Source organism: Cryptomeria japonica, chromosome 5 (genome assembly GCF_030272615.1).
Source record: "Cryptomeria japonica chromosome 5, Sugi_1.0, whole genome shotgun sequence".
In the NCBI taxonomy this organism is placed as follows: domain Eukaryota; kingdom Viridiplantae; phylum Streptophyta; class Pinopsida; order Cupressales; family Cupressaceae; genus Cryptomeria; species Cryptomeria japonica.
Window position 1 is genome coordinate 16,062,323 of NC_081409.1, and position 21,501 is coordinate 16,083,823.

Here is a 21,501-nt window from a genome sequence, read left to right on the forward strand (position 1 = left end):
TAAAGATTTTATATATATATATAGTTTAAATCTATGATGGCTGTCATTGGTTGAATTCTTTGTTTTTTCCCAAAAATCTTCCTTGGGCAGATTTGGTTCTAGATGAGCATTATGGATAAAGGACATCTTTGTTGGCTAACAATTTCTGCGATACTATGATGATTTGACAGGTTGGTAAAATCTGGCAGGTATTACCCACAGTAAGATTTTGTTAAGTTAGTTATGCCCCAAGCATTATATCTTCTGTAGTCTGAAATCTTTGCTTTACTCTAACATTAAGCTGGGTTGAAAGGTGTATTGAGGTTCTTGTGCAGTTTAGGGGCTCTGTTAGATTTACACATTGCATTTTCAGGCAAAGATTGGGCTATCATACCGATCGAGGTGGTTATTTTCAGGGAAGGGGCATCTTGCAGCTCAATGGAAATCTTGATGTTTCTAAAAGCATTCTCTTGTAGATCTTCCTGGATATTAGATCCATAGATCCTTGTATCATCTCCCTTATTAAGTTGTCTCTAGTTTCATTTTTCTGATCCATTAATGGATTTGGGCTAGACTGGAGGTTTTCTTCCCTCCATTCTTTCCTATGGGTGCCCACACTGAATGGAGTTGTAATTGTAATTGTAATTTTTTCTTATTAATAAAAACTCTTTGGCCTTGGCCTTTTATCAATAAAAAAAAAAAAAAATTCATAGGGGAAAATGGTTAATTGATTAAATGATTAAGAGAGAATTGAATAATTAAATTGTGATGAAAACGACAAATATTAACCTAGAAGAATGAAATTAGATTAATTAAATAATATAATAATTAAATAATATAGAAGAATAATTAGTGATATTGACATAATGTAGAAGCGAGACAATTTTGAGTGTCTACAAAATGGTCCTCATACACTATATGAATCACACAATATAAAAGATAAAGAGATCAAACTATCAAGAGAAGTATTGTCTTCATTGGCTATCTAGGTGGTTAGGCATATAATTATTTCTTTATTTGATGAGAACAAGGAAGAAACACTTGCATTTCAATTCTGTCATCATATGGATGATCATACTTTATCCTATTTCACGATGCATGCCTTCTTCATGCACATTACGAGCTGTTTTTACCTTACCAAATCCAAACAATTAATAACTAATCAAATATAATTTGCAAAATGAAAAAATCTTTTTGAAATAACAATCAACATCAAATTGCCTATCTATAAAATGAAAAAAGATAAGGCATAACAACACATCACTCTACAAAACCAAACACAATATACATAATAATAGAAAAATAATATCGTCAACCTCCAAAAAAAAGGGACTTTAATATCACTAATTATAGAATTGTTCCTTAAAAATTCAAGATACACCAGTATACTTAGGTGCAATTTGTTAAATGTTGCAATTCAATGGTGGTCTTCTCTTTCTTGTTAGTTCTACTGATTGCAACATCATTCACTTGTCAATTTATATTTCTATTAGAAATTAAAATCTCATGATATAAATTAAATCTATGTTGTGTGTTGCAATTCAATGGTGGTCTGCTCTTTCTTGTTAGTTCTACTGATTGCAACATCATTCACTTGTCAATTTATATTTCTATTAGAAATTAAAATCTCATGATATAAATTAAATCTATGTTGTGTGCTCTCCTAAAATGACACCACCAATTTGCTACCCTATCTTTGCTCTTTACTATTATTACCTATATTCATATATTTCTTACATTGACAGTCTATAAACTAACATCACATGCAATAATCATATTATGGTTCTCATATGCAACATATTGATAATTGATAATACACATTTCCATATAAAACTTTAAACATTTTTTTTTTCTTTTCTCAAGTTTAAACTTTGTAATTGAAAATCATTTTAGATTGCTTGATTATTTTTTAAGAGTTTGTAAAGCTATATATACAATTATATTATTTGTACTACATATCTATTATCCCACATGCACATGAACTATATTCAAAATGTTTGTTCTATAAAACAATCATATTAAATAAGATTATCAAATTATTCAAATTTATAAATATGTGTACTAAGACACTCTAAAACCATCCATAAAATGTTTGTTCCAAAATGTTAAAAAAGAATTAATAGTTTTATAACTATCTACAAAACAACCATATTAATATACTTTAACTAACAAGAGTATCAAAATAATTACAATTTTTATATTAATTAAACACAACAAAATTCACTGCACTTACCACAACGTCATAAAATCCAAATATAATTAATCTTTAATTAATTATATTAAATTAACTTTTATTTAATTTTCATCTTAATACATATTGACCCAAAAATTAATTGAAAAAATTCAAATATGAGATTTTATGTTACCTCGCGAAGACAACACCCCTTCCCGACCGCCCACGCCTCAAATTTAGACGAGAAAAGACTTTGCTAAGTGAGCGTAAAGGCACTGAAAACATCTTCACAAATTAATAATAATAATAATTGATAATATTCAATATTCATGTCGAACCTCTGAAATGATTTCCATGAAGAAACTTGAAAAGGGTTTCTACAACAGGTTTTGATCGGGCATGAGTATTAACCCCTCTTAGCATTTTTTTCTCCAATTCAATTACCCTGCATTCAGATCGAACATCTGAAAAGGCTTAAATTCATTACTTTGAGCTAAAATTGGCCAAATTTGACCGCAGATCGAGCATTTTCTGCTCGAACAACATAAAATCATGTCTCTAAACGCAGACGACGAAGTTAAAAAAGATCTAGAAAGTTCTCCAAGCGAAAACACAAACAATGTGGGTGAACAGCAGGGATTTGCGGATTTTAGCACTATGAAGAGTCCAGAAGAAAGCAGCCACGGATCTGAAAATAAAGAGCCTGAAAAATCGGAGGAAGAAAAGAATGAACAGGCGGAAATGACGTTTACAATGAGGGAGCTGATAAATCGGCTTGATGAAGCAGGAGAAGATGATAAAGTCGAAGAGGCAAACGGTTTGGATGAGAATCGAACTCGTGAAGAGGAGATTCAAGAGGTTCGTAGAGTTAATAATGGATTCGTGGAGGAGAATGAGCAGGAGAATGGCGGTTTGTTTAGCGGTGTTACGGTATATGAGGGCGAGAGGCAGGATAATAGCGCTTCGGCTTATCCGTAAGTTTTGAAGTATAATATTGCTCTTATTTCTGTGCGTCGGTTCTAATTCTTTTGGAATTTGGGAGCTTTGCTTTGTTCATATTGATGTTGTAGAAAATAATTGAGGACAATCAGTTGTGCAGGTCAAATTCACTTGAAAATCTGGAATTTTATTTTGCACTTTTTTCTTTTCGAAGAAAGGAATTTAGGAAAATTAGTTATTTAGGTCAAGTTCACTTGGAATTCAGGAGTTTTGTTTTGCACTTAATGCTGTTAAAGAAAAGTAATTTAGGAAAACTAGTTGCAGAGGTTAAATTTACAAAGAAATTCAATTTATAACTGACATTCATTATGAAGTAGAATTAGAAGTTGTGTTTCGCTATGGAATGATAATTACTATTAGCAGTGCGGGTCAAATCCACATAAAATTCAGATTGTAATTGATTTTCATTGCTTAGTACAAGTAGAATATTGTTTGCTCGTATTGCTGTTTAAAGAAAAGGATTTTGGAAAATTAGCTGTGCAGGTCAACTTCATTAAGAAATTCAAGTTCAAACACTGGGAAACTTTTTTCCTAATAATCTGAATTGCTTTCGGAGTATTGTACACTTAGTTTGGCAATTACATTCAGTTCTGATTGAAAATTAGCTGTGCAGGTTAGCTTTACCAAGAAATTCAATTTCAAACAGTGAAAAATATTTTTTCTAATAATTTGATTTGCTTTAGGAGTCTTGTACGCTGAGTTTGGCAATTACATTCAGTTCTGAATAAAATTTCTGGATTACAGAATTACTGAGTTTGGAAGTTACATCATTTCGAGAATAAGATTCAAAATTGCTATTAAGTGTGAAGTTTTATTTCACTTTTATTACCATTCAAAGGAAACAGTTTAGGAAAATTAATTGTTCAGCTGAAGCTTATTGGGGATTCAAAATTAGAACCGAGATTGATTCTGTTGTACAATTAGAAGTTTTTTACTTCTCTTGTTGCTGTTCAAAGGATCTGAAAACGGGTTGGTTTTTGTACTCTTTAGCATGATTCTGAACAGTAAATGGTTTGTTTGGAGCTGGAGTATGTGCAAGGTGGAATGGGACATCAGTGTGTAGGATTCAGTTGATGAGAAAACAGTTCAAGATGCGTTCATTTTGGTTGTGACAAATTTACCAGTTTGCACAGGTAGTGATTGCAAAATAGCTGGTTCGGTGGAGGTAGTGGTTTCATTATGGGCGACAATCCACATCTTTTGGCATTCTAGAATTCAATATTTTCAGTTTCCTATTCTTTTTGGTGGTCCTTTTAGCTTCCAGAAGGCTTGGGAATCTATAAATATTATATATGCAGTCAGATTATGTATGATGGAGTAAATTGAGTCTTTTAACTCAAGTATTGGGAGCTGTAGTGAGAATTTTGTTTTCATATTCATGAATATTCTGTGATAGAGGGCTGAAAAATAATTTAGGAGGGTTATTGTAATGTCCACTCTTTGAATAGGATTTAGTTATAAATAATAATAATAAAATTAAAATAAGATTAAATAAAAATATAGAAGAATAAATTTTAATAACAGTAATAAAATTAAATACAAAAAAGTAAAAATAAGATTAAAATTAAAATGAAATGAAAAGTTGTGACGCCCTCAAACATGAGATATAAAAGGGAGAAGAGAACCTCATTTGAAAGAAGGATATTTGAAAGGATGGGTGAGGAAGAAGAAAGAAGGGAGCATGTGAAACAAGGAGGGAATAATGGAAGTAGAAAGGAATGGGCAGAAATGATGAAAGGTTGTAACTCTTTCAAAGGGTGTGTGGTGGTGTAAAATTCGGGTTAAGGTTAAATTAAGATAATAAAACTACCAAATGACCTAATTAACCAACACATTAAGGAGGAGAGGAATCTAATAGATCTAGCCTTGATAGACCAAGATTTGATCAAATTCCAGGCTCCGTTGATAGGGCTCTATCCTTCTTAGAAGATTAGGGCAAGATAGTGAATTATTGAAGCAATTTGATAGAAATAGTGAACTATAGATGTCGTACGGAGCCACCAATCTGGATTTGAGTAGAAGAAGATGATTTAGATCTGTTCCCAGAAGTTCGGCCTGATTTTTCGGAACCAAGTAGTATCAATTCGCCATGGTCCTCCAAATTTCTTGAGGTCGAAAGCTGTACCTGTTCTTCTTTTCAAATTCTGTCGATCCTCCCGAACGCAACTTTGTACCTACTCTTGCACATAGTGAAAAGGGGAAATTTGTTGGGAATAAGGGTTTGCCTTAGGTCAAACCCTGATTTTGGAATTAACCATGAAATTGAATTGAAAATGTAAATGAAGTACTATAGTAAAATACTTTCCTTTTGAGGTAAAGGTTGAGAATGAATGAAACACTAATGATATACCTTTAATGAAGTTTTGTTTGTCTCCACAAAGGAATTAGGGTTTCATGTAGATTGTCTTCATAAAACGTAGAACATGAATGTCATCTCCAATGCTTGAATCTTGACTTCACTTTTGCTCCAATGCTTGATAGAAGATTGATTGCATGCTCACTTGAATTTGCTAGAGTGTAGATCTTGATTTCAAATTTGTTAGGTTTAGAATGAGAGGGCTAGACCTCCTTTTATACTTGTTGAAAATCAAATTAAATTTCCGATCTAAGCCAACAGGGGATCTAATTTCCCTCTCTCACTGGGTGACCGTTAAGAAGGGCCAATTTGGGGCCAGATTGGAAGGCCCAGGGTGTATATGCCTTGGTCTCGATTTAGGATTGGGATGTGGTATGTCCTGGTCCTAATTTGGGACTAGGGCGTGGTATGCCCTGGTCTTGCAAATCAAGACTCCAATCAAGGGGTCAAGCTGGAAATGTGGTGAGAATGTGAGGTAAATGGGTGGTGTGAGTAGAATCAGTGTTGCAATCAGGCCTTGGAGGATGAAATGCCAAAGTGAGGCCTAAATGAGGACAAATTGTAGGCGAGCACAATTTAGGATGCTACATTTAGCCCCCACTTTAATGGGAGTATGAGACTAAGCATTCTCATGGTAAAGTACAAAGGTCTGCATTGAAAACTTTCATCAAGACATCAGAGAGACAAGACACACTAAGCCCTCAAGGACTTAAGGATCTTACTACTCCAATATCGAGATAAAAGGGACATCATATGAAAGAGGAAAGAGAGAGAGCACATGACTTACTAGCCTAGTAATGTTTGCTTACTATGAGTTATGAAAAAGAAAAATACCAAATTATCAAGCAAAAGGCTCAGTTTGCAAAGTAACTTGAGTATCGAAACATGTCATGGTGTGTGCATAAAGTGGAACATTGAGTGGAGTATATGCCAAGCGATTGCATACGCCTTATCGAGAGCAATTGCTTTAAGGTAGCATGCATCCAAAAGACAAGCATGTTGCTATAATGAGATGCCCCCAAGAAAGGACAAATAAAAGGATAATGGTCACAAAACATAAAACATAGAAGGGATCCACTAACTTTGGAGTCAGTATGCGCTTATGATAAATAATGTATATCATGAATATTTATATTGATTTGACCTCATCCCCCAAAGGTAGTGGAACCACAAGTGCAATGGAAGAAGGGAACATGTGTCTTTTTGAGTCAACATGGAAGAGACCAAAAGAGATCTCAATGCTTTGCATCATCCTCAAGTAGACAACACAAGGGACAACAAATAGAAGAATGTCACAACAGATTCGGCCTCTTTATTACCTTGCACCAACAGAGTGACAAGGGTCATCCAAAGAAAACCTAACATAATAGAAAAACACATCACGAGGGAAACACATTACAAACAAGCAAGAGAAGGATCTATGACACGAATGTAGCTAATCAAGCGAATCATCCGCCTCATAATTTTGCTGAACATTGTTTTGGGAAGGTGGACAAGATGCAAGAGGAGCAACTTCGAGCACGATAGATGGAGCTATTGCAAGTTCCAAACAAGGACCATGCTCTAATGATGAGTCACTTTGTTTGTCACTAGGAGCTAGGATTAATGCTTTTGAAAAATGTGAAGATAGATCATGATTAACATCAACAAGCTCATGCATATCATCATAATCATTAGAATCAACATTGTTAGCATGAACAACATCATCATCCGTTTCATCGTCTAGATTAATAAAATTAGGATCTCTAACACGAAAAGAGCATGAACCATCATTTTTCTTAAGCATTTTTAATCGTGGTGATTTAGGTTGAACTTCCTTCCTAGGCTTAGGCGAAGGCTGGACAAATTGCACCAAGTCAACTTTTGGTGTCTTTGGGGAGGAAATGGTTTGGGAAGCTAGTTCACGAGCCTTAGCATGACGTCTTCATCGACGTTCTCTCGCACAAGGATTCCTTTTAGTTTTAGCCAAGGGTTGTGAAGATTGAGGATCGATGGACATAGGCTGCTTTTCTTCCTTTGAAGGAGGAGGAATGGGAGAAGCCACATTAGGTTGAGACAAAGAAGATGCCAAGCACTTTCCTTTGTAAGACGTAGGAGGCGGGATTGTGGCATATATGGGAGGAATTGAAGGTGTGGGAAGGATACCAGGTCTATCATGAGGAGGAGGAATAGGTCTAGGGTCCCTAGGCTTACTCAAAGATAAGATCATCTCATTTTTCCACTTTTGATAAGATAGAAAAAGGACATCATTTCGAGGCTTAAGAGGCTTAAGTTGTTTAGGCCAAAAGCAATCAAGGGTGAAATTACCACGCTTCGCCATGGGTTGGTACATGCTATGATTAATTGTTATGGTAGTGCCATTATGAGGGAATTTCAAACATTTATGAACATAGGAGGGATCGCTTTCATGGAAGAGAGCCAAGGATGTCCCAACTTTACACAAAATTGATCCGATGTAGGAATGATAGTAAAAGTTACATTTAAGGACTTATTACCTGAAGAGCACACGGTTATATTGAGAGGGGGGGTGAATCAGTATAACAACCAATTTCAACTTTTTCAACTTCAATCACAAGTATATAAATTATCTCATTAACATATTCATTGCATACCAACATTCATATGTGATTTAACTAATATGAATACAAGTAGAACACAAGATATATACGTGGAAACCCTTACGGTTTTAAACCATGGCAAATTAATGCTTTTATAAATTTCTTTTACAATGTTCGTAGGCACCAACCTACTAGAGGCCCCAACCCCTAAGTTTGTTTGTGAGCACCAACGCACTAGAAGCACCAACTCCCTCATCTGATTTTGTGATCACCAACCCACTAGAAGCACCAACTCCCACTTTAGAATTTGTGAGCACCAAACCATTGGAAGCACCAACTCCCAAATCTGAATTTGTGAGTACCAACCCACTTCACATAAATCTAATTTTTTCACCTTGACAATGTTGCTATAACAACGGATGATGGATGATTTTTCTTCCACAAAATCTCTTCCTCCAACTCTTATTATGATGACAATAACTTTGCCACAAAACTGATTACAAATCCCCTTACAAAACTGTCATACGACCTTCACAATACTTTCTTGAATATGCTTAATAAATCTGCAAAATTCTTCTATCTACTCAACATAAATCTGTCCATTCTACTCTTCATAAATCTGTGCTTTATCTTCAAAAATCTTCTATGAACTCCTCCACCAATCTGCTATAAGTTACTTATAAATCTACCACAATATCTTCTATGAAGTCCTTACATTACCCTCAGATCTGCCAATAGTTTGTTCATAATTTAGTCACAAGAATTACAAAAATCATTCACTATATGCTTTATCATCTTCTTCTATATATTCATCATTTGTGAGTTAATTTGTCTTGTATACTATCCTCTTATATTCTGTACATTCATATTCATATATCTTCTTGTGTATATAATTTATTTTTCCTTCTTTTCATTCACACACCACAGACAGCGAACATCCCTTCTCTTCACTGATTTATAACCTCAGCATTTACTTTCACACACACCATCCTCTACTTCACAAATTATAGACTATATTTATAGTCCTCCGAATTCTTCAAAAAGACATCATTCTTCATTCATTAATGGAGGTGTCTCTTTTCCAAAGAGTTGCATCCTTCTATAAAGATCTTTCTTTTGATGAATTTTAACTTTTAATTAACTTTTTAAGAGCAGCGATAAGTTCAAACCTTTTATCAAATATGATCGCATCTTTTTAAAACTTTAGTCACATTCTTTACGAACTGTGCCTTTATTATTTGCAAACAATAGTCGATTTAATATTAATCACTTTAGTGAACTGCATCCTTTCAAGGAATTGATTCCTTTACTAAATTACCAACCACGTCTATTCATTATGCACCTCATTGTCAATCAAACTCTTTGTAATTATTAAACAAATTACTCCTTTGTAAATCGCTAACCTTTGTACCTTCTTCATTGCTGATCATTAAATCGCTTCCTTAACACAGGTTTGTATGTCTTCATAGACTTTCCTTTCGCTGCCTGTTATGTCGACTTCTCAAGTTCTACATATGCAAATTCAATACTGATCACGTGCACCAATACTGATTACGTGTAGACAGATTCAAACAATTTTGACGGCGATATCAATCACCCTCTTTATTATTTATCTTTTCGTAGCTTCAATATGTAATATAGATTTTTATGAAATCCTTTGACCAAGCCAAACAAGAGTCAGTGAACAATGTTTTCCTTAATATATCAGTGCACATATATTAAGTTGTTGTCTTCTCAAATATGAATGCTAAGCTTATCGCTGCCTTAGCGACTTTGTCTTTGTCAATTGTCCATAACTAAATCAATGTTTGTAGTGTTCATTTTAATATCTTTCAATCGCTGCATATATTAATTAATATATCGCACCTTTTATTTTAATGATTTGCTCTGTAAATTAATAGCATGTCAGTCAGCTTCAGATTTTAAATTAGTTGACCATGTTCCTTACTGAATCGGCCACGTAATTCTGCCTTTTAGCGGAGCATATGAGATATTTCTTCAATCGCTGTTGTTCTTAATATCAAATGACTTCTTTATAAAGTCATTCCAACAAACCGCTTCTTAATACTCTTAATCATGGCTTATTACACATAATCGCTGCCTATCTTGTATGTGTCTTAGATGGCAATGATCCATACACTTATACTATTGTCATGATAATTGCTTATGTTGTGAATATGATGAACCGATAACTTCTGTGTATATCTTCAATGCTGGTCGTTATTCTTTATACAGTATAGTCATCATTTTTGAGTGCATATTTAGTCTGCTCAATACTTTTCTTTAGTACACATCAAGTGCACATTGTTAGTCACTTCTTTAAGGCACTTGTCTTCTTAATTTAATTGCTCCATTGAATTTCTTCTTTATTGTCGTAGTCTTCCTTTTATGGCTTGCTGTCTTCCTTTTACGGTTCCCTATAAAGAGTCGACCTTATCTCATGCTGAGTCTACTATAAGTATGCTGAGTCGATTATATGGTCTTTGTCTTTGTCTTGTTAACAGCTGTTTACAATCACTGTTCCAAAATCGACCACCCACTTGCAACTTGTTGACTGGTTGCTTCAGTCACTGTGTAATGTCCCCAATTTTAGCCTTTTGGCTAATAGGAGTAATAAGGAGAAATTAATTAAATTAATTTCTTATAAAGTCATTAAAATAAATTATTTATTAAAAAGTGACTTTATATTTAATTAATTTAATTAAAAGTGATTACAGTATAAAAATAAAATATTAATTAAATAAAGTATTTCTACCCCCTTCTAGAAGGTGTCTCATGACGGGTTATGGAAAAGGTTAAATAGAAGAGGGTAAGAGAAGGAAAGCAGACTTGGATTATGAATTGTTGATTGAATTGGTTTTGTAGAACCAAGTTGGTGTCTGCAGACTAAGGGTCTTTGGGAACGAAAACTCCCAATTGATCGCATAACTGAGAGGGTGAAAGATCTCTCGAGGGGTTGCATAGAGGAGGTGACATCTCAGTCATCTCATTTGAGCTAATTGGAGATACATATCAGATTTCAGGTGGTTCAAGGTATTCTACATCGGCAATATTCATTCTAGAACCTTGGCAATATCTATTGGTGATTTGAAGAAGAATTTGGAAGAGTTTTGGAGCAGATCGAAGGACTTTTCACCTTGCTGTGAACAGTGTCGTGAACAGTACCGTCGCTACAGTGTCGTGAACAGTAGCAGACCCACATTTTCACTCATATCATCCCATTTATGCATCGATCTTGCCCATTATTGGTTGCAGATTGAAGGTAAAGCTTTGGCGATCTTTTTAGAGGCTTTATTTGGTGGAAAAGGTGTATTAATTTTTTGTTTGGAGAGGCCGAGCCCTGGCAGGTCCACCATCTCCTTGGGACCACGATTTGAACATAATCTCTCATGTCTCCTTCGATTTTGTATTTCATTGGTTCCAAAATTCACAAGGAAGGAAGGCGATCCTTTGGGGACAAATAGGAGGGCAATTTGCTGTCCACTGTGATAGCTTTGATGACTCAGACCTGAAGCTGGTCGTGGCTCTAAACCCCTTCGATCTCACCTTTAGAAGACCGTGGATACTTGGAAAATCAACTAAGGAGGAAGGTGCTGTCTTTAGAGGAATTTTCGATTTGGTTTCAGTGATTATTGGAGGCTATTAACAGCAGCAACAGTGGTATTTCTGAGACATTTTCAACAGCAGCAGGTCGGCAGCTGAAATGAGCTTTTTTTTACATCGATTTAGAACCAAGGCTTCCTAGATGTTCATCGCTATCCTTTAGTGGAAGAACCGGGCACTTGGAGGAGGAGTTTTGGGTATTATCAACAACACATCTCAGTGTCTTCAGACTACAGCAGTGTCCTCAGACTTGCAGCAGTTCGACAGTCACATAAGAAGGGCTATTTGGCACTTAGGGAAGCTTGTAGATCACCGTATTGCTTCCTACACCACTGCAGATTTACCAGCAAGGCGATATACTTCTACATCTTTGGGGACTATTCTGGGGGCAAGTTTAATGAAGGTTCGGCTACTATCATTGGAGATCTCAGTCTGAATATTACAACAGCAAGACGGCTTCAGGAGTAATTCAGATTGGAGGCACATTGGAGGATTATTCACTTGATTCTACACATTGCTGATATCAGGTTCATTTGCTAGTTAATTCTCCTATGTAATGCATGAGTATAATTGCAGTTCGAATGTCCTCAGAATAATTGAGAATTGATCTTTAGTGGTAGCCCATAATGTTCATGAAATGTTTTGGAAATTGTCCATGAAATTCGTCTATCATATGCAATAAGAATATGGGAGTCTTTTTGATTGCATCTCATTATGATATCTTCATATTATGAGGACAAGTGCCAGCTGTTTAACATAATGTCTACTAGCTGTTAGATGTTTGATTTGAACGATGAAACAACATACTATGGTTATATAAGCTTGCTTGGCTGTCATACTCCCTTGAGGAATTAATTGAAGTTATTCCTTCATGTTAAATGTAAGATTGTTTAGACCTTTAAAAATCTGAAAACTACTGAGACAGCAGCAGTTAACAGCATTACACCCAGTGTATCAGTAAATATCTCCTTGTTTTCAGCCATCTTTAGACAGGGGATATTACACACTGTGATGATGTAATCTAAGTCTGTAATCGGCATCACTGTCTGTCATAACATAACTTTAATTGCTTCCCAATATGATTGCTTCTAATATCTCTTTGAATATCATTGTTCTCATTCATCAATTAGTCTATGAAGTCGGCTTTATACTCAATCTGCCACCTTTGTTTTTCATAATATATCGCTGCTCCATCTTAATGAACTTGGTTGCCATCATAACTTGTTCAATATGACTTAAAGATTAATGTCCTTTGACATCAATGACAACATTTCCAACAGTACCAACCCCAATGGGGAGTGTAATAGAGCCAATAGCAGGGCAAGAGAAACCATCATACACCTTGACCATAACATCAGATTTATCATATGTTACTTGATGCAATTGTAAAATGTAAAGATTTTCTTTAGTGATCACATTCACCATACACACTGGATCAATGAGCACTCCTCGTGAGAGTTTGTCTTTGATCTTCGCAGTGATATATAATGGGCCATCAGGTCCAACAATAGTCTCACTAGGATCAAAGGTAATGCATAGGTCCTTAGGAGGTGTAGGTTTGTCAATAAGATTCACAACATTATTAGACTCAACTCCTAGGTCATCGGGAGAGAAGGCAAGAGAGTCAGACTCAACAACATTAGTAGAGTGGGAAGGCAAAGGATTGGTGAAGATTTGGAGATTTTGATTATGAGGAGCTAGGATTTGTTTCCTTTGTCATTCACACCAGCTACGGACATGGTATTATTATCAATGAAGTCTTGAATCTTACTCCTTAAAGTATAACACTTCTCAGTATCATGACCGTGTTGACGGTGATAATGGCAAAAGGCTTTGGGATCATGGTAAGATGACAAAGGTTTTGAGGTATCAATTGGCTTGATGGGAGGAAGTTTCAACACATTATTATTTATCAATCTCGACATTATACTATGCAAAGACTCAGAAAGAGGAGTAAATTCGTTTCTAAAGTATTTGGATAAAGGGGCCACACCTAATGTCGTGGCTGCCCCTTGAGTATTGATGTCATTTATCTTGATGTATTCTTTGTTCAGTTTAAACTTCGCAAAAGATTGTTGAGCACTCTCATTCTTATCAACCGGAGACATTGAAGGAGATGATTCAAATTGACTCATTTGAAGCTTATAATTATGGAGCATTGCACACAATTGTGTAAAGGAAGTAAACTCAGAAAATAGAAGCTTATCCTTAATGTCTTTTTGTAAATTGGCAATAAAAATTCATTGAATATCTTGATTAGGCATAGGATAAGCAATTTGAGAATACAAATGTTTATATCTACCAATAATCACTTTTTCTTTAACTCCTTGCTTACAATGAATCAAATCAGTCAAAGTAATTTTAGGACCAATATTATTGTGAAATTGTTGAAGGAAAGCATTAGCTAATTGTTGAAATGATGTAATAGAATAAGGAGGCAAAGAACAATACCATTGCAAAGCTTTATCCCTAAAGGTTCGAGTAAACAATTTAACCATAAGTTTTTGGTCATGAGCAAAGTCACTACACAAAGTTTGAAAATTTTTCACATGAGTCAAGGGATCACCTTTTCCATTGTACAACTCCAATTGAGGGACTTCCATATGTTTAGGAGGGACAACACAGACAATGTCATTGGATAATGGTTTTGCTACATTAAATGTGGGCGCATTAAATTTGGATTGAGTAATGGAAGCCAATTGTTGTTGTAGGGATGCAACAGTTTGGGCGAGGTTATTAATGGTTGCTTCGGTGGATGGATTGAAATTGGACATATTGGATTGTGATGGAGTAACATTGTTGTATGTAGGTGGAGGTTGGAAATAAGGAGATGGAACACTATGATATGTGGGTATGAGAGATGATTGGGATACAAATGGAAGCCTCACAAAAGGAGGGATATAAGAATATTGATTAATGGGATTGCCCCCATGATTAACGTGTGTAGGATTAACATTTTGTGTTGAAGTAGTCATGATAGATGTAAATTTAGGCACACTAGGCAAGGATGTAGGCATAGGAATGGAATGATTAGCTCGACTAGTGGGTTGAGAATAACCAAGGCCTTCGGCACAACTTTTGATAGGCATGATTTTAGTGTCAACAATATGAGCAAGGCCATATAGCAAATCAACACCAATTTTATCACTTTGTACCATTCTTTTTAATCCTTCAATCAATGGGATTGCCTCACTTTCCGGGTATCGTTGACTCATCCATTGTTGAAGATTTTCAAATTCATTGTCAATCTTCTCCAATTGGTCAACGGTAACCTTAGTTAGTGATTCATCCTCATCATGAGAATTATGAAAAGAATGCGGATAAATGACATCATTTGTTGGGTTGGAAGAAGCACCAACATTCTCATGAAATAAGTTATCCAAATTAGGCTCCATATCCTTAGTAATTAAACCTTGGGAATCCTTAATTCTACAACTTCTCATGAGAATATTGTAGGTAGGACTACTGGTAACAAAACTCATGCACAAAGGAGGGAAATTTGAATGCACAAATTGAAAATTGTGATTGAACGACGCAAATTTTTGTAAAAGTGATTGATTAACCAATTAATTAAGCAACTTGATTTGTGAATTTGAAAGATAAATGTGTCTAAATCATATCATAACATGTCATAAAGATCAAATCTGAAAATAAACTTGCAAAATTATGCAACCCACAAGTGAATTTTAGAATTATAAATTATGGTTTTTGTGAATCTAACCTCTAAATTTATGTAATTCAATTGAAAATGAGATCTATGAGTGCAAATTTGAATTTGAAAATGCATAAACAATCATATCTGAGACAATGAATCAAAATTATGCAACCCACAAGTACAAATTTAGAATTATAAATTAGGATTTTTGTGGATTTAACCTCTAAATTTATGTAATTCGATTGAAAATGAAACTTATAAATGCAAATTTGAATTTGAAAATGCATAAACAATCAGATTTGAGATCACAAATAAAAAATTAAGGTGCAGGATGTTGAGTTCACCAAAATATGGTGGTGTAAAACTAGGGTTAGGGTTAAATTAAGATAATAAAACCACTAAATGACCTAATTAACCAACACATTAAGGAGGAGAGGAATCTAATAGATCTAGCCTTGATAGACCAAGATTTTGATCATATTCCAGGCTCCTTTATAGGGCTTTATCCTCAAATTGAATTAATTCAAATTGTTGAAGATTAGGGCAAGATAGTGAATTATTGAAGCAATTTGATAGAAACAGTGAGCTACAGATGTCATACGGAGCCAAAGAAACGAGATTGGGACTTGGCAAGGCCGATTCAGACTCGGACTCGGGACTCGAAGTCAGACTTGGTTGGACTCGGGAAAGTGAAAAACTCAAGAAATTTAGAGATTTTTAAAGATTTTGGACTCTAGTCTATGTCTGGCCAAGTCCAGGTGAGTTTGGACCCCAGAGTCGGTCGAGTCCGAGTCCGAGTTTGCTGGACTCGTGGGGGGTGGCTTGGACTCAGACTCGCCGAGTTCTGGCTATTTTCGTTTCTCTGTACGGAGCCACCAACGTGGATCTGAGTAGAAGATGATTCAGATCTGTTCCCAAAAGTTTGTTCTGATTTTTTGGGACCGAGTAGTATCAATTTGTCATAGTCCAACAAATTTCTCGTGGTCGAAAGCTGAACCTGTTCGACTTTGCATATCCTATCAATCCTCCAAAATGCAACTTTGTACCTATTCTTGCTCACAATGAAAAGGGGAAATTTGTTGGGAATAGGGGTTTGCCTTAGGTGTAATGTCCCCTTCTTAGTGATGCTCATTTAGTGATCTAATGGCCTATTCCGAAGACCTGTAGGCTATTTAGAAAGGAGAATTAGGGTTTCCTACTTTTGTGGAGTTCTGTACGAGCTTTTTAGGGTTATCAGGAGGGAATTCTTCAGTTCTGTATATGGTTTCCTTCTGGGTTTTTCATGAACTTCAGGGTGGCATAACATGCATTTGATTCTATGGTGAAGTGTGAACTTACTATTTTTAGTAAGTTAAGGTTTGGCTGACTGGATGGTACAGTTTTACCGAGCTTTTCAAGCTCTTTCTCTGGGTGCGAAGATCATGTTTTTCAAAGCAGTATTTCACGACTTACTATTTTTAGTAAGTGGCAGTTTGAGCATTGCTATTTTTGGGAGTCTTGGGCAGGGCTCTAATCTAGTTTAGTTCAGTGGTTCTCAGTGCTCAGTTTCATCCTTGATTTTGATGACAATCAGTATTGGAGTTATAAGATATTTAATTAAATATTATTTCCTTATCCTAAGGTTTAATATTTAATTATTTTATTGTGGGCGACTTTGGGAAAAGAAATATATCTACCATTAATATTGCTATTTTCCCAAGTCAGTGGCGTTAGAAAAAGGAGGCATATCTCATGTGTTTATTACATTTTAAGTTGCAAGTTATTCACCAAGGGAAAAAATTGAACTTCTTGCCTAAGAGGGGACGCCAAACACATGAAGTGAAATGCAACGCCATTTTTTGAAGCAAGATGAAATGTAATTTGATTTGGGGGGAATTTGGGAGCAGTTGAATTTGAATTTGGAGAGAGGAATGTTATAAATAAGAGCCTTGGGCTCTCATTTGGATTATCTGAAGAAATTACATCGTTATGTTGCCGAAATGGGGAGTGAATTTGAGCTTCGGAGTTGAGGCTTCCTAGCTTGCACAGATTTGTACTTGCAATATAGTACCTAGTTGATCAGTGTGTCTGTGAGTGAGTTTTGGTGTCTGGATTTCCAGTTTTCTGAGTTTGGTGTGTTTCTTGTGTTGTTAGTTTTGGAGTGGCTGAAGCGGATTTCTGTTCATAGCTCTTTGCTTGAGCGTTTGATTCCTCTGGGTAGAGGCTCGTCGCAAGCGTCTTGGAGAGGCGACCATTCATCTGGAAGGGCGTGGGATTTGATGCTAGGTTGAATTTTTAATTGCAAATCGTACTTCCTAGCTGGCCATACATTTCTGGAGCTGCCTTGATTTGCGTGCCGTCATTGTGTGGTGATCTTGGTGTGGGTTCGAGTTCCTTGTTTGATCGCCTTGGTCTTATCTGTGGTTTGCCTGTGTTTGTGTGCATTTTGGAGCTGTTTCAGAGGAGTTGTGTGCATATCAGTATCGCTGGTCCAGTTCTGGAGTTGCTGGTATTTTATATCAGACTTGTTATTATATGTTTTTGGCTTGGAATCAGCTATAGTTTATTGTTGTAAGTTAGTAGTACTTCATTGTAATCATCTTTGTAATCCCCACTGCATAAGTGGAAGACGCTGGCTTGGCCGCTTTAGTGTTTGTAATTTCAGTTGGTAGCTTTTGTCCTCCCACTGAAATATGCGGTAGAGGGATAGTTTTTATGTATTGTCCTCTCGCTGAAATAAGCGGTAGAGTGATTGTGTTTAATTTCCTTGCTGTTTCCTTGGCTGGTTCACCGCCAAGTAGTTTAGTTTCTATCCTGCTGGATAAGCAGAAGGGGCTGGCTTGCCGGCCGTGCATTGTGATTTCAATTCAGTTTATGGTGCTAACGATCCTCGGAACACCGTATGCTCTCACCCTCCCAGATTGGGATCTCGGTGAACAAAAGGTGGAAGGGTTCCCTTTCAGTTGTTTTATCTTATTTCTCTAACCTTAATGGGTTATTGTGTTTGGATTGTAATTCTACTGGAAAATCAATTTTTTTTTTAAGGGGATTATTACAGTGGTATCAGAGCTGGTTTTCCTGCCAGCCTGTGTGACTGAAGGGTTCCATGAGTGACAGAGATATCGGATACTACAACTGGGAACAAAGAAGGCAGCAGTATTAGATACCGTCAGTGCTCGTGGAAGAAACTTTTTCAGAGGTTCTGAGGAACAGGGACAAAGAAATTGATTCAGCATATTCAATGGGAGAAAGGTTATTTGGTCAGAATGAGGCAGCAATGGTTGTGGAGAAAATGGAGGAGAAATTTGACACTATGATGGACATGATGTCCCAGATGATAGCCACCTTTAGACAGAGTGCTGGATGAGGGCATAGCCAAGATCCGAGTCAGAATATGAGTGGAAATAATGCCAGCACTTCCAACAACTCCGATGTTAATGGAAATGGCAGCAACAATGGTAGCAACAGTAGTGGAATGCCTGTTGGGTCGGTGACAAGGCCGTTGCAACTTGTTTTCCTTCCAAGGGAAACACCGCCTCCTGAAGTTGAAATCCTTGTGGCTGATGAGATCTGGGCTAGTTTTGTGGAGTATGCATCACTTCCCCAAGAGATCCGAAATGTTATGTCTTTCCTTCCAAGGGAAACACCGCCTCCTGAAGTTGAAATCCTTGTGGTTGATGAGATCTGGGCTAGTTTTGTGGAGTATGCATCACTTCCCCAAGAGATCCGAAATGTTATGTCTCTTGATCAATACATGAATCAGAAGAAGAGGAGGGAAGGAAGATATGATAATCGATACTTCGCTCCGAGAGATTATCAACAAGCTCTTGGAAAGGTCACCCTAGCGCATTTTGATGGAAGTAGTAAGAGTACAACTAGAGTGTGGGTGCAGAAGTTGGACAATTATTTGTCCTTGAGGCCTATGCCTGAAGCAGAAGCCATCAAGTTCGCCACCTTGCACTTGGACGGAGTTGCTCATGAATGGTGGTACCATGGGTTGGTCACTCTTGGTCATAGCTTGATAACCACCTATGCCGAGTTCATCAACAAGCTGATTGATAGGTTTGATTCTAAGGACCTAGAGGTGAAGTTTAGAGAGCTTGCTCAACTCAAACAACAAGGCTCCTTGGACAATTACATAACTGAGTTCCAAAACCTCTCAATTATGGTCAGCATCATCTGAGAGAAGAGGCTAGTTGTTCTTTTCACAGAAGGTCTTGAAGAGCCTTTGAAAGGATGGGTTAAAGCTTTCGATCCGCCTACCTTGGTAGAGGCCATCAAAAAATCTAGAAGTATGGAGTTGGCTGCCCCAGGGAGTAAATTTCAGTCCAAGCCTTTTCCTTTCCGGAAGGATAAAAAAAGTTTTTAAATCAGACCAAGAAGTTCCCTTCTCGGATGGATGATCAGCCTCGTCAAGAGCTCCGGAGGAAGAATCTTTGCTACCTCTTGCAGAGAACGTTGGGCCCCAAGACATAAATTGTCATGGGAAGGGCAATTTTCACCAAATGGAGTGCTACTCAGCTGATGGATCAGATTCTGAAAATTCAGAACAGCAGATTGAAATCGAGGATAATGAGTATGAAGAGGCTCCTGAAGGGCCTGAAAGTGAATTGTAAGATAGAGGATTGGTCGCTCAACTCTCGAGCATTCACAAGAATGAGTTGTTTAGAGTTCGAGGAGTGATAGGAGAACATCGTGTCATTGCCCTCATTGACATAGGAGCGACTCACAATTTCGTTGATGAGAGAATTGTTGCAAAGAGGGGGCTAGTGGCTGAGGAAGTAGAAGGCTTCAAAGTCATGGTAGCTGATGGCTTCACTATATCCTGCAATCGAATGATTTCCAACATGTCTCTGAAGTTTGGAAATCATGAAATTAGAGATGACTTCTTTGTGGTTAGCATTGGAGGGACTAATGATGCAGCCCTTGGAATTCAGTGGCTGAGATCTCTTGGTGAGATCACTTTAAATCTGCAAACCATGGTGCTGAAGTTCATGTCTGATGGGAAGAAGGTGGTATTGAGAGGAATGCTAAATGGTGGTCTTAGAGTTGTTTCATTAATGAGGATGGAGAGGCTGATCCACCATAACCAAGTGGAGTGGGCAACAGAGTGCTTGATAATGCCGTCAAATCCATTAGAAGGTAAGGGCAGCTACTTTGCAGACATTCAAGCGTTAATCACGGATAAGAGTAAGGTCTTTGGGAAGCCACCTCTTGGTAGATCTCCTGAGTGTATGATCATGCCATTTAATCCACTTGAAGAGAAGAGAAGTTATCCTGATGACATTCAAGTGTTGCTTACAAAAAGGAGTAAGGTGTTTGAGAATCCACCTCCTGGTAGACCTCCTGAGCGAGGTACTGAACACATTATTGAATTAGAAGGAGGAGCGAAGCCTGTCATGACTACTCCTTATCGATACCCCAAGAAGCAGAAGGATGAAACTGAGAAAGCCATTAAGGAGCTTCTTGACATGGGTTACATTCGATCGAGCAAGAGCCCTTTTGCTTCAGCTGTAGTTCTGGTGAAGAAGAACGATGGGACCATGTGCATTTGTGTGGATTATCGTGCTCTCAATTAGAAAACCATAAAGAACTGGTATCCTATTCCTAGGATTGATGCGCTCATTGATGAGCTACATGGCGCTCTCTACTTTTCAAAGATTGATCTTAGGTTTGGCTATCATCAAATCAGGATGAGGGAATCTGACATTTGAGAAGACAGCAAATAAAATACTTAACACACATGATACTGTTAATAAAATAAAATACTATTAACACAACATGAGGCTGTTAATATAATAAAAGACTGCTAATACAATTAGTAAAATGAATACAATTTAATAGAGTTCAGTATTATTAATACAATTAACACTACTAGTATTAATACTACTAATACAATTAATATTGCTAATACAATTAATATTAGGACAATTTAATATTATTAACTCAGCACAAAAAATACAAGTGTTGCGATTTGGTATGGATGAATTAAAATTATCTATCTATCTATCTATATATATATATCGTTATATTCATGCACTTAAATTGTTTATGTTCTTGTAATATCCATATAACTTATTCCCTTTGCATCCATGTACTTTATATTTTGCAACATATTTTATGTATATTCATAATGAGAATAATGCTTGGGGATCGTGATGTTTAATTTGTATGTTTTATCATTATTTGCAATTGTGAT

At 36.5% G+C, this 21,501-nt stretch overlaps 1 protein-coding gene across 1 annotated transcript in view; it reads left to right on the top strand.

The window, feature by feature from the left end:
- Positions 1-2,374: 2,374 nt before the first annotated feature.
- Positions 2,375-21,501, top strand: part of LOC131077996 (protein HLB1) — a 210,563-nt gene continuing 191,436 nt past the window's right edge. The window contains exon 1 of the mRNA XM_058015612.2: positions 2,375-3,126. Within this exon, the coding sequence (XP_057871595.1) occupies positions 2,705-3,126 (422 nt within the window). The 5' untranslated portion in view covers positions 2,375-2,704. The remainder of the gene's footprint in view (positions 3,127-21,501) is intronic.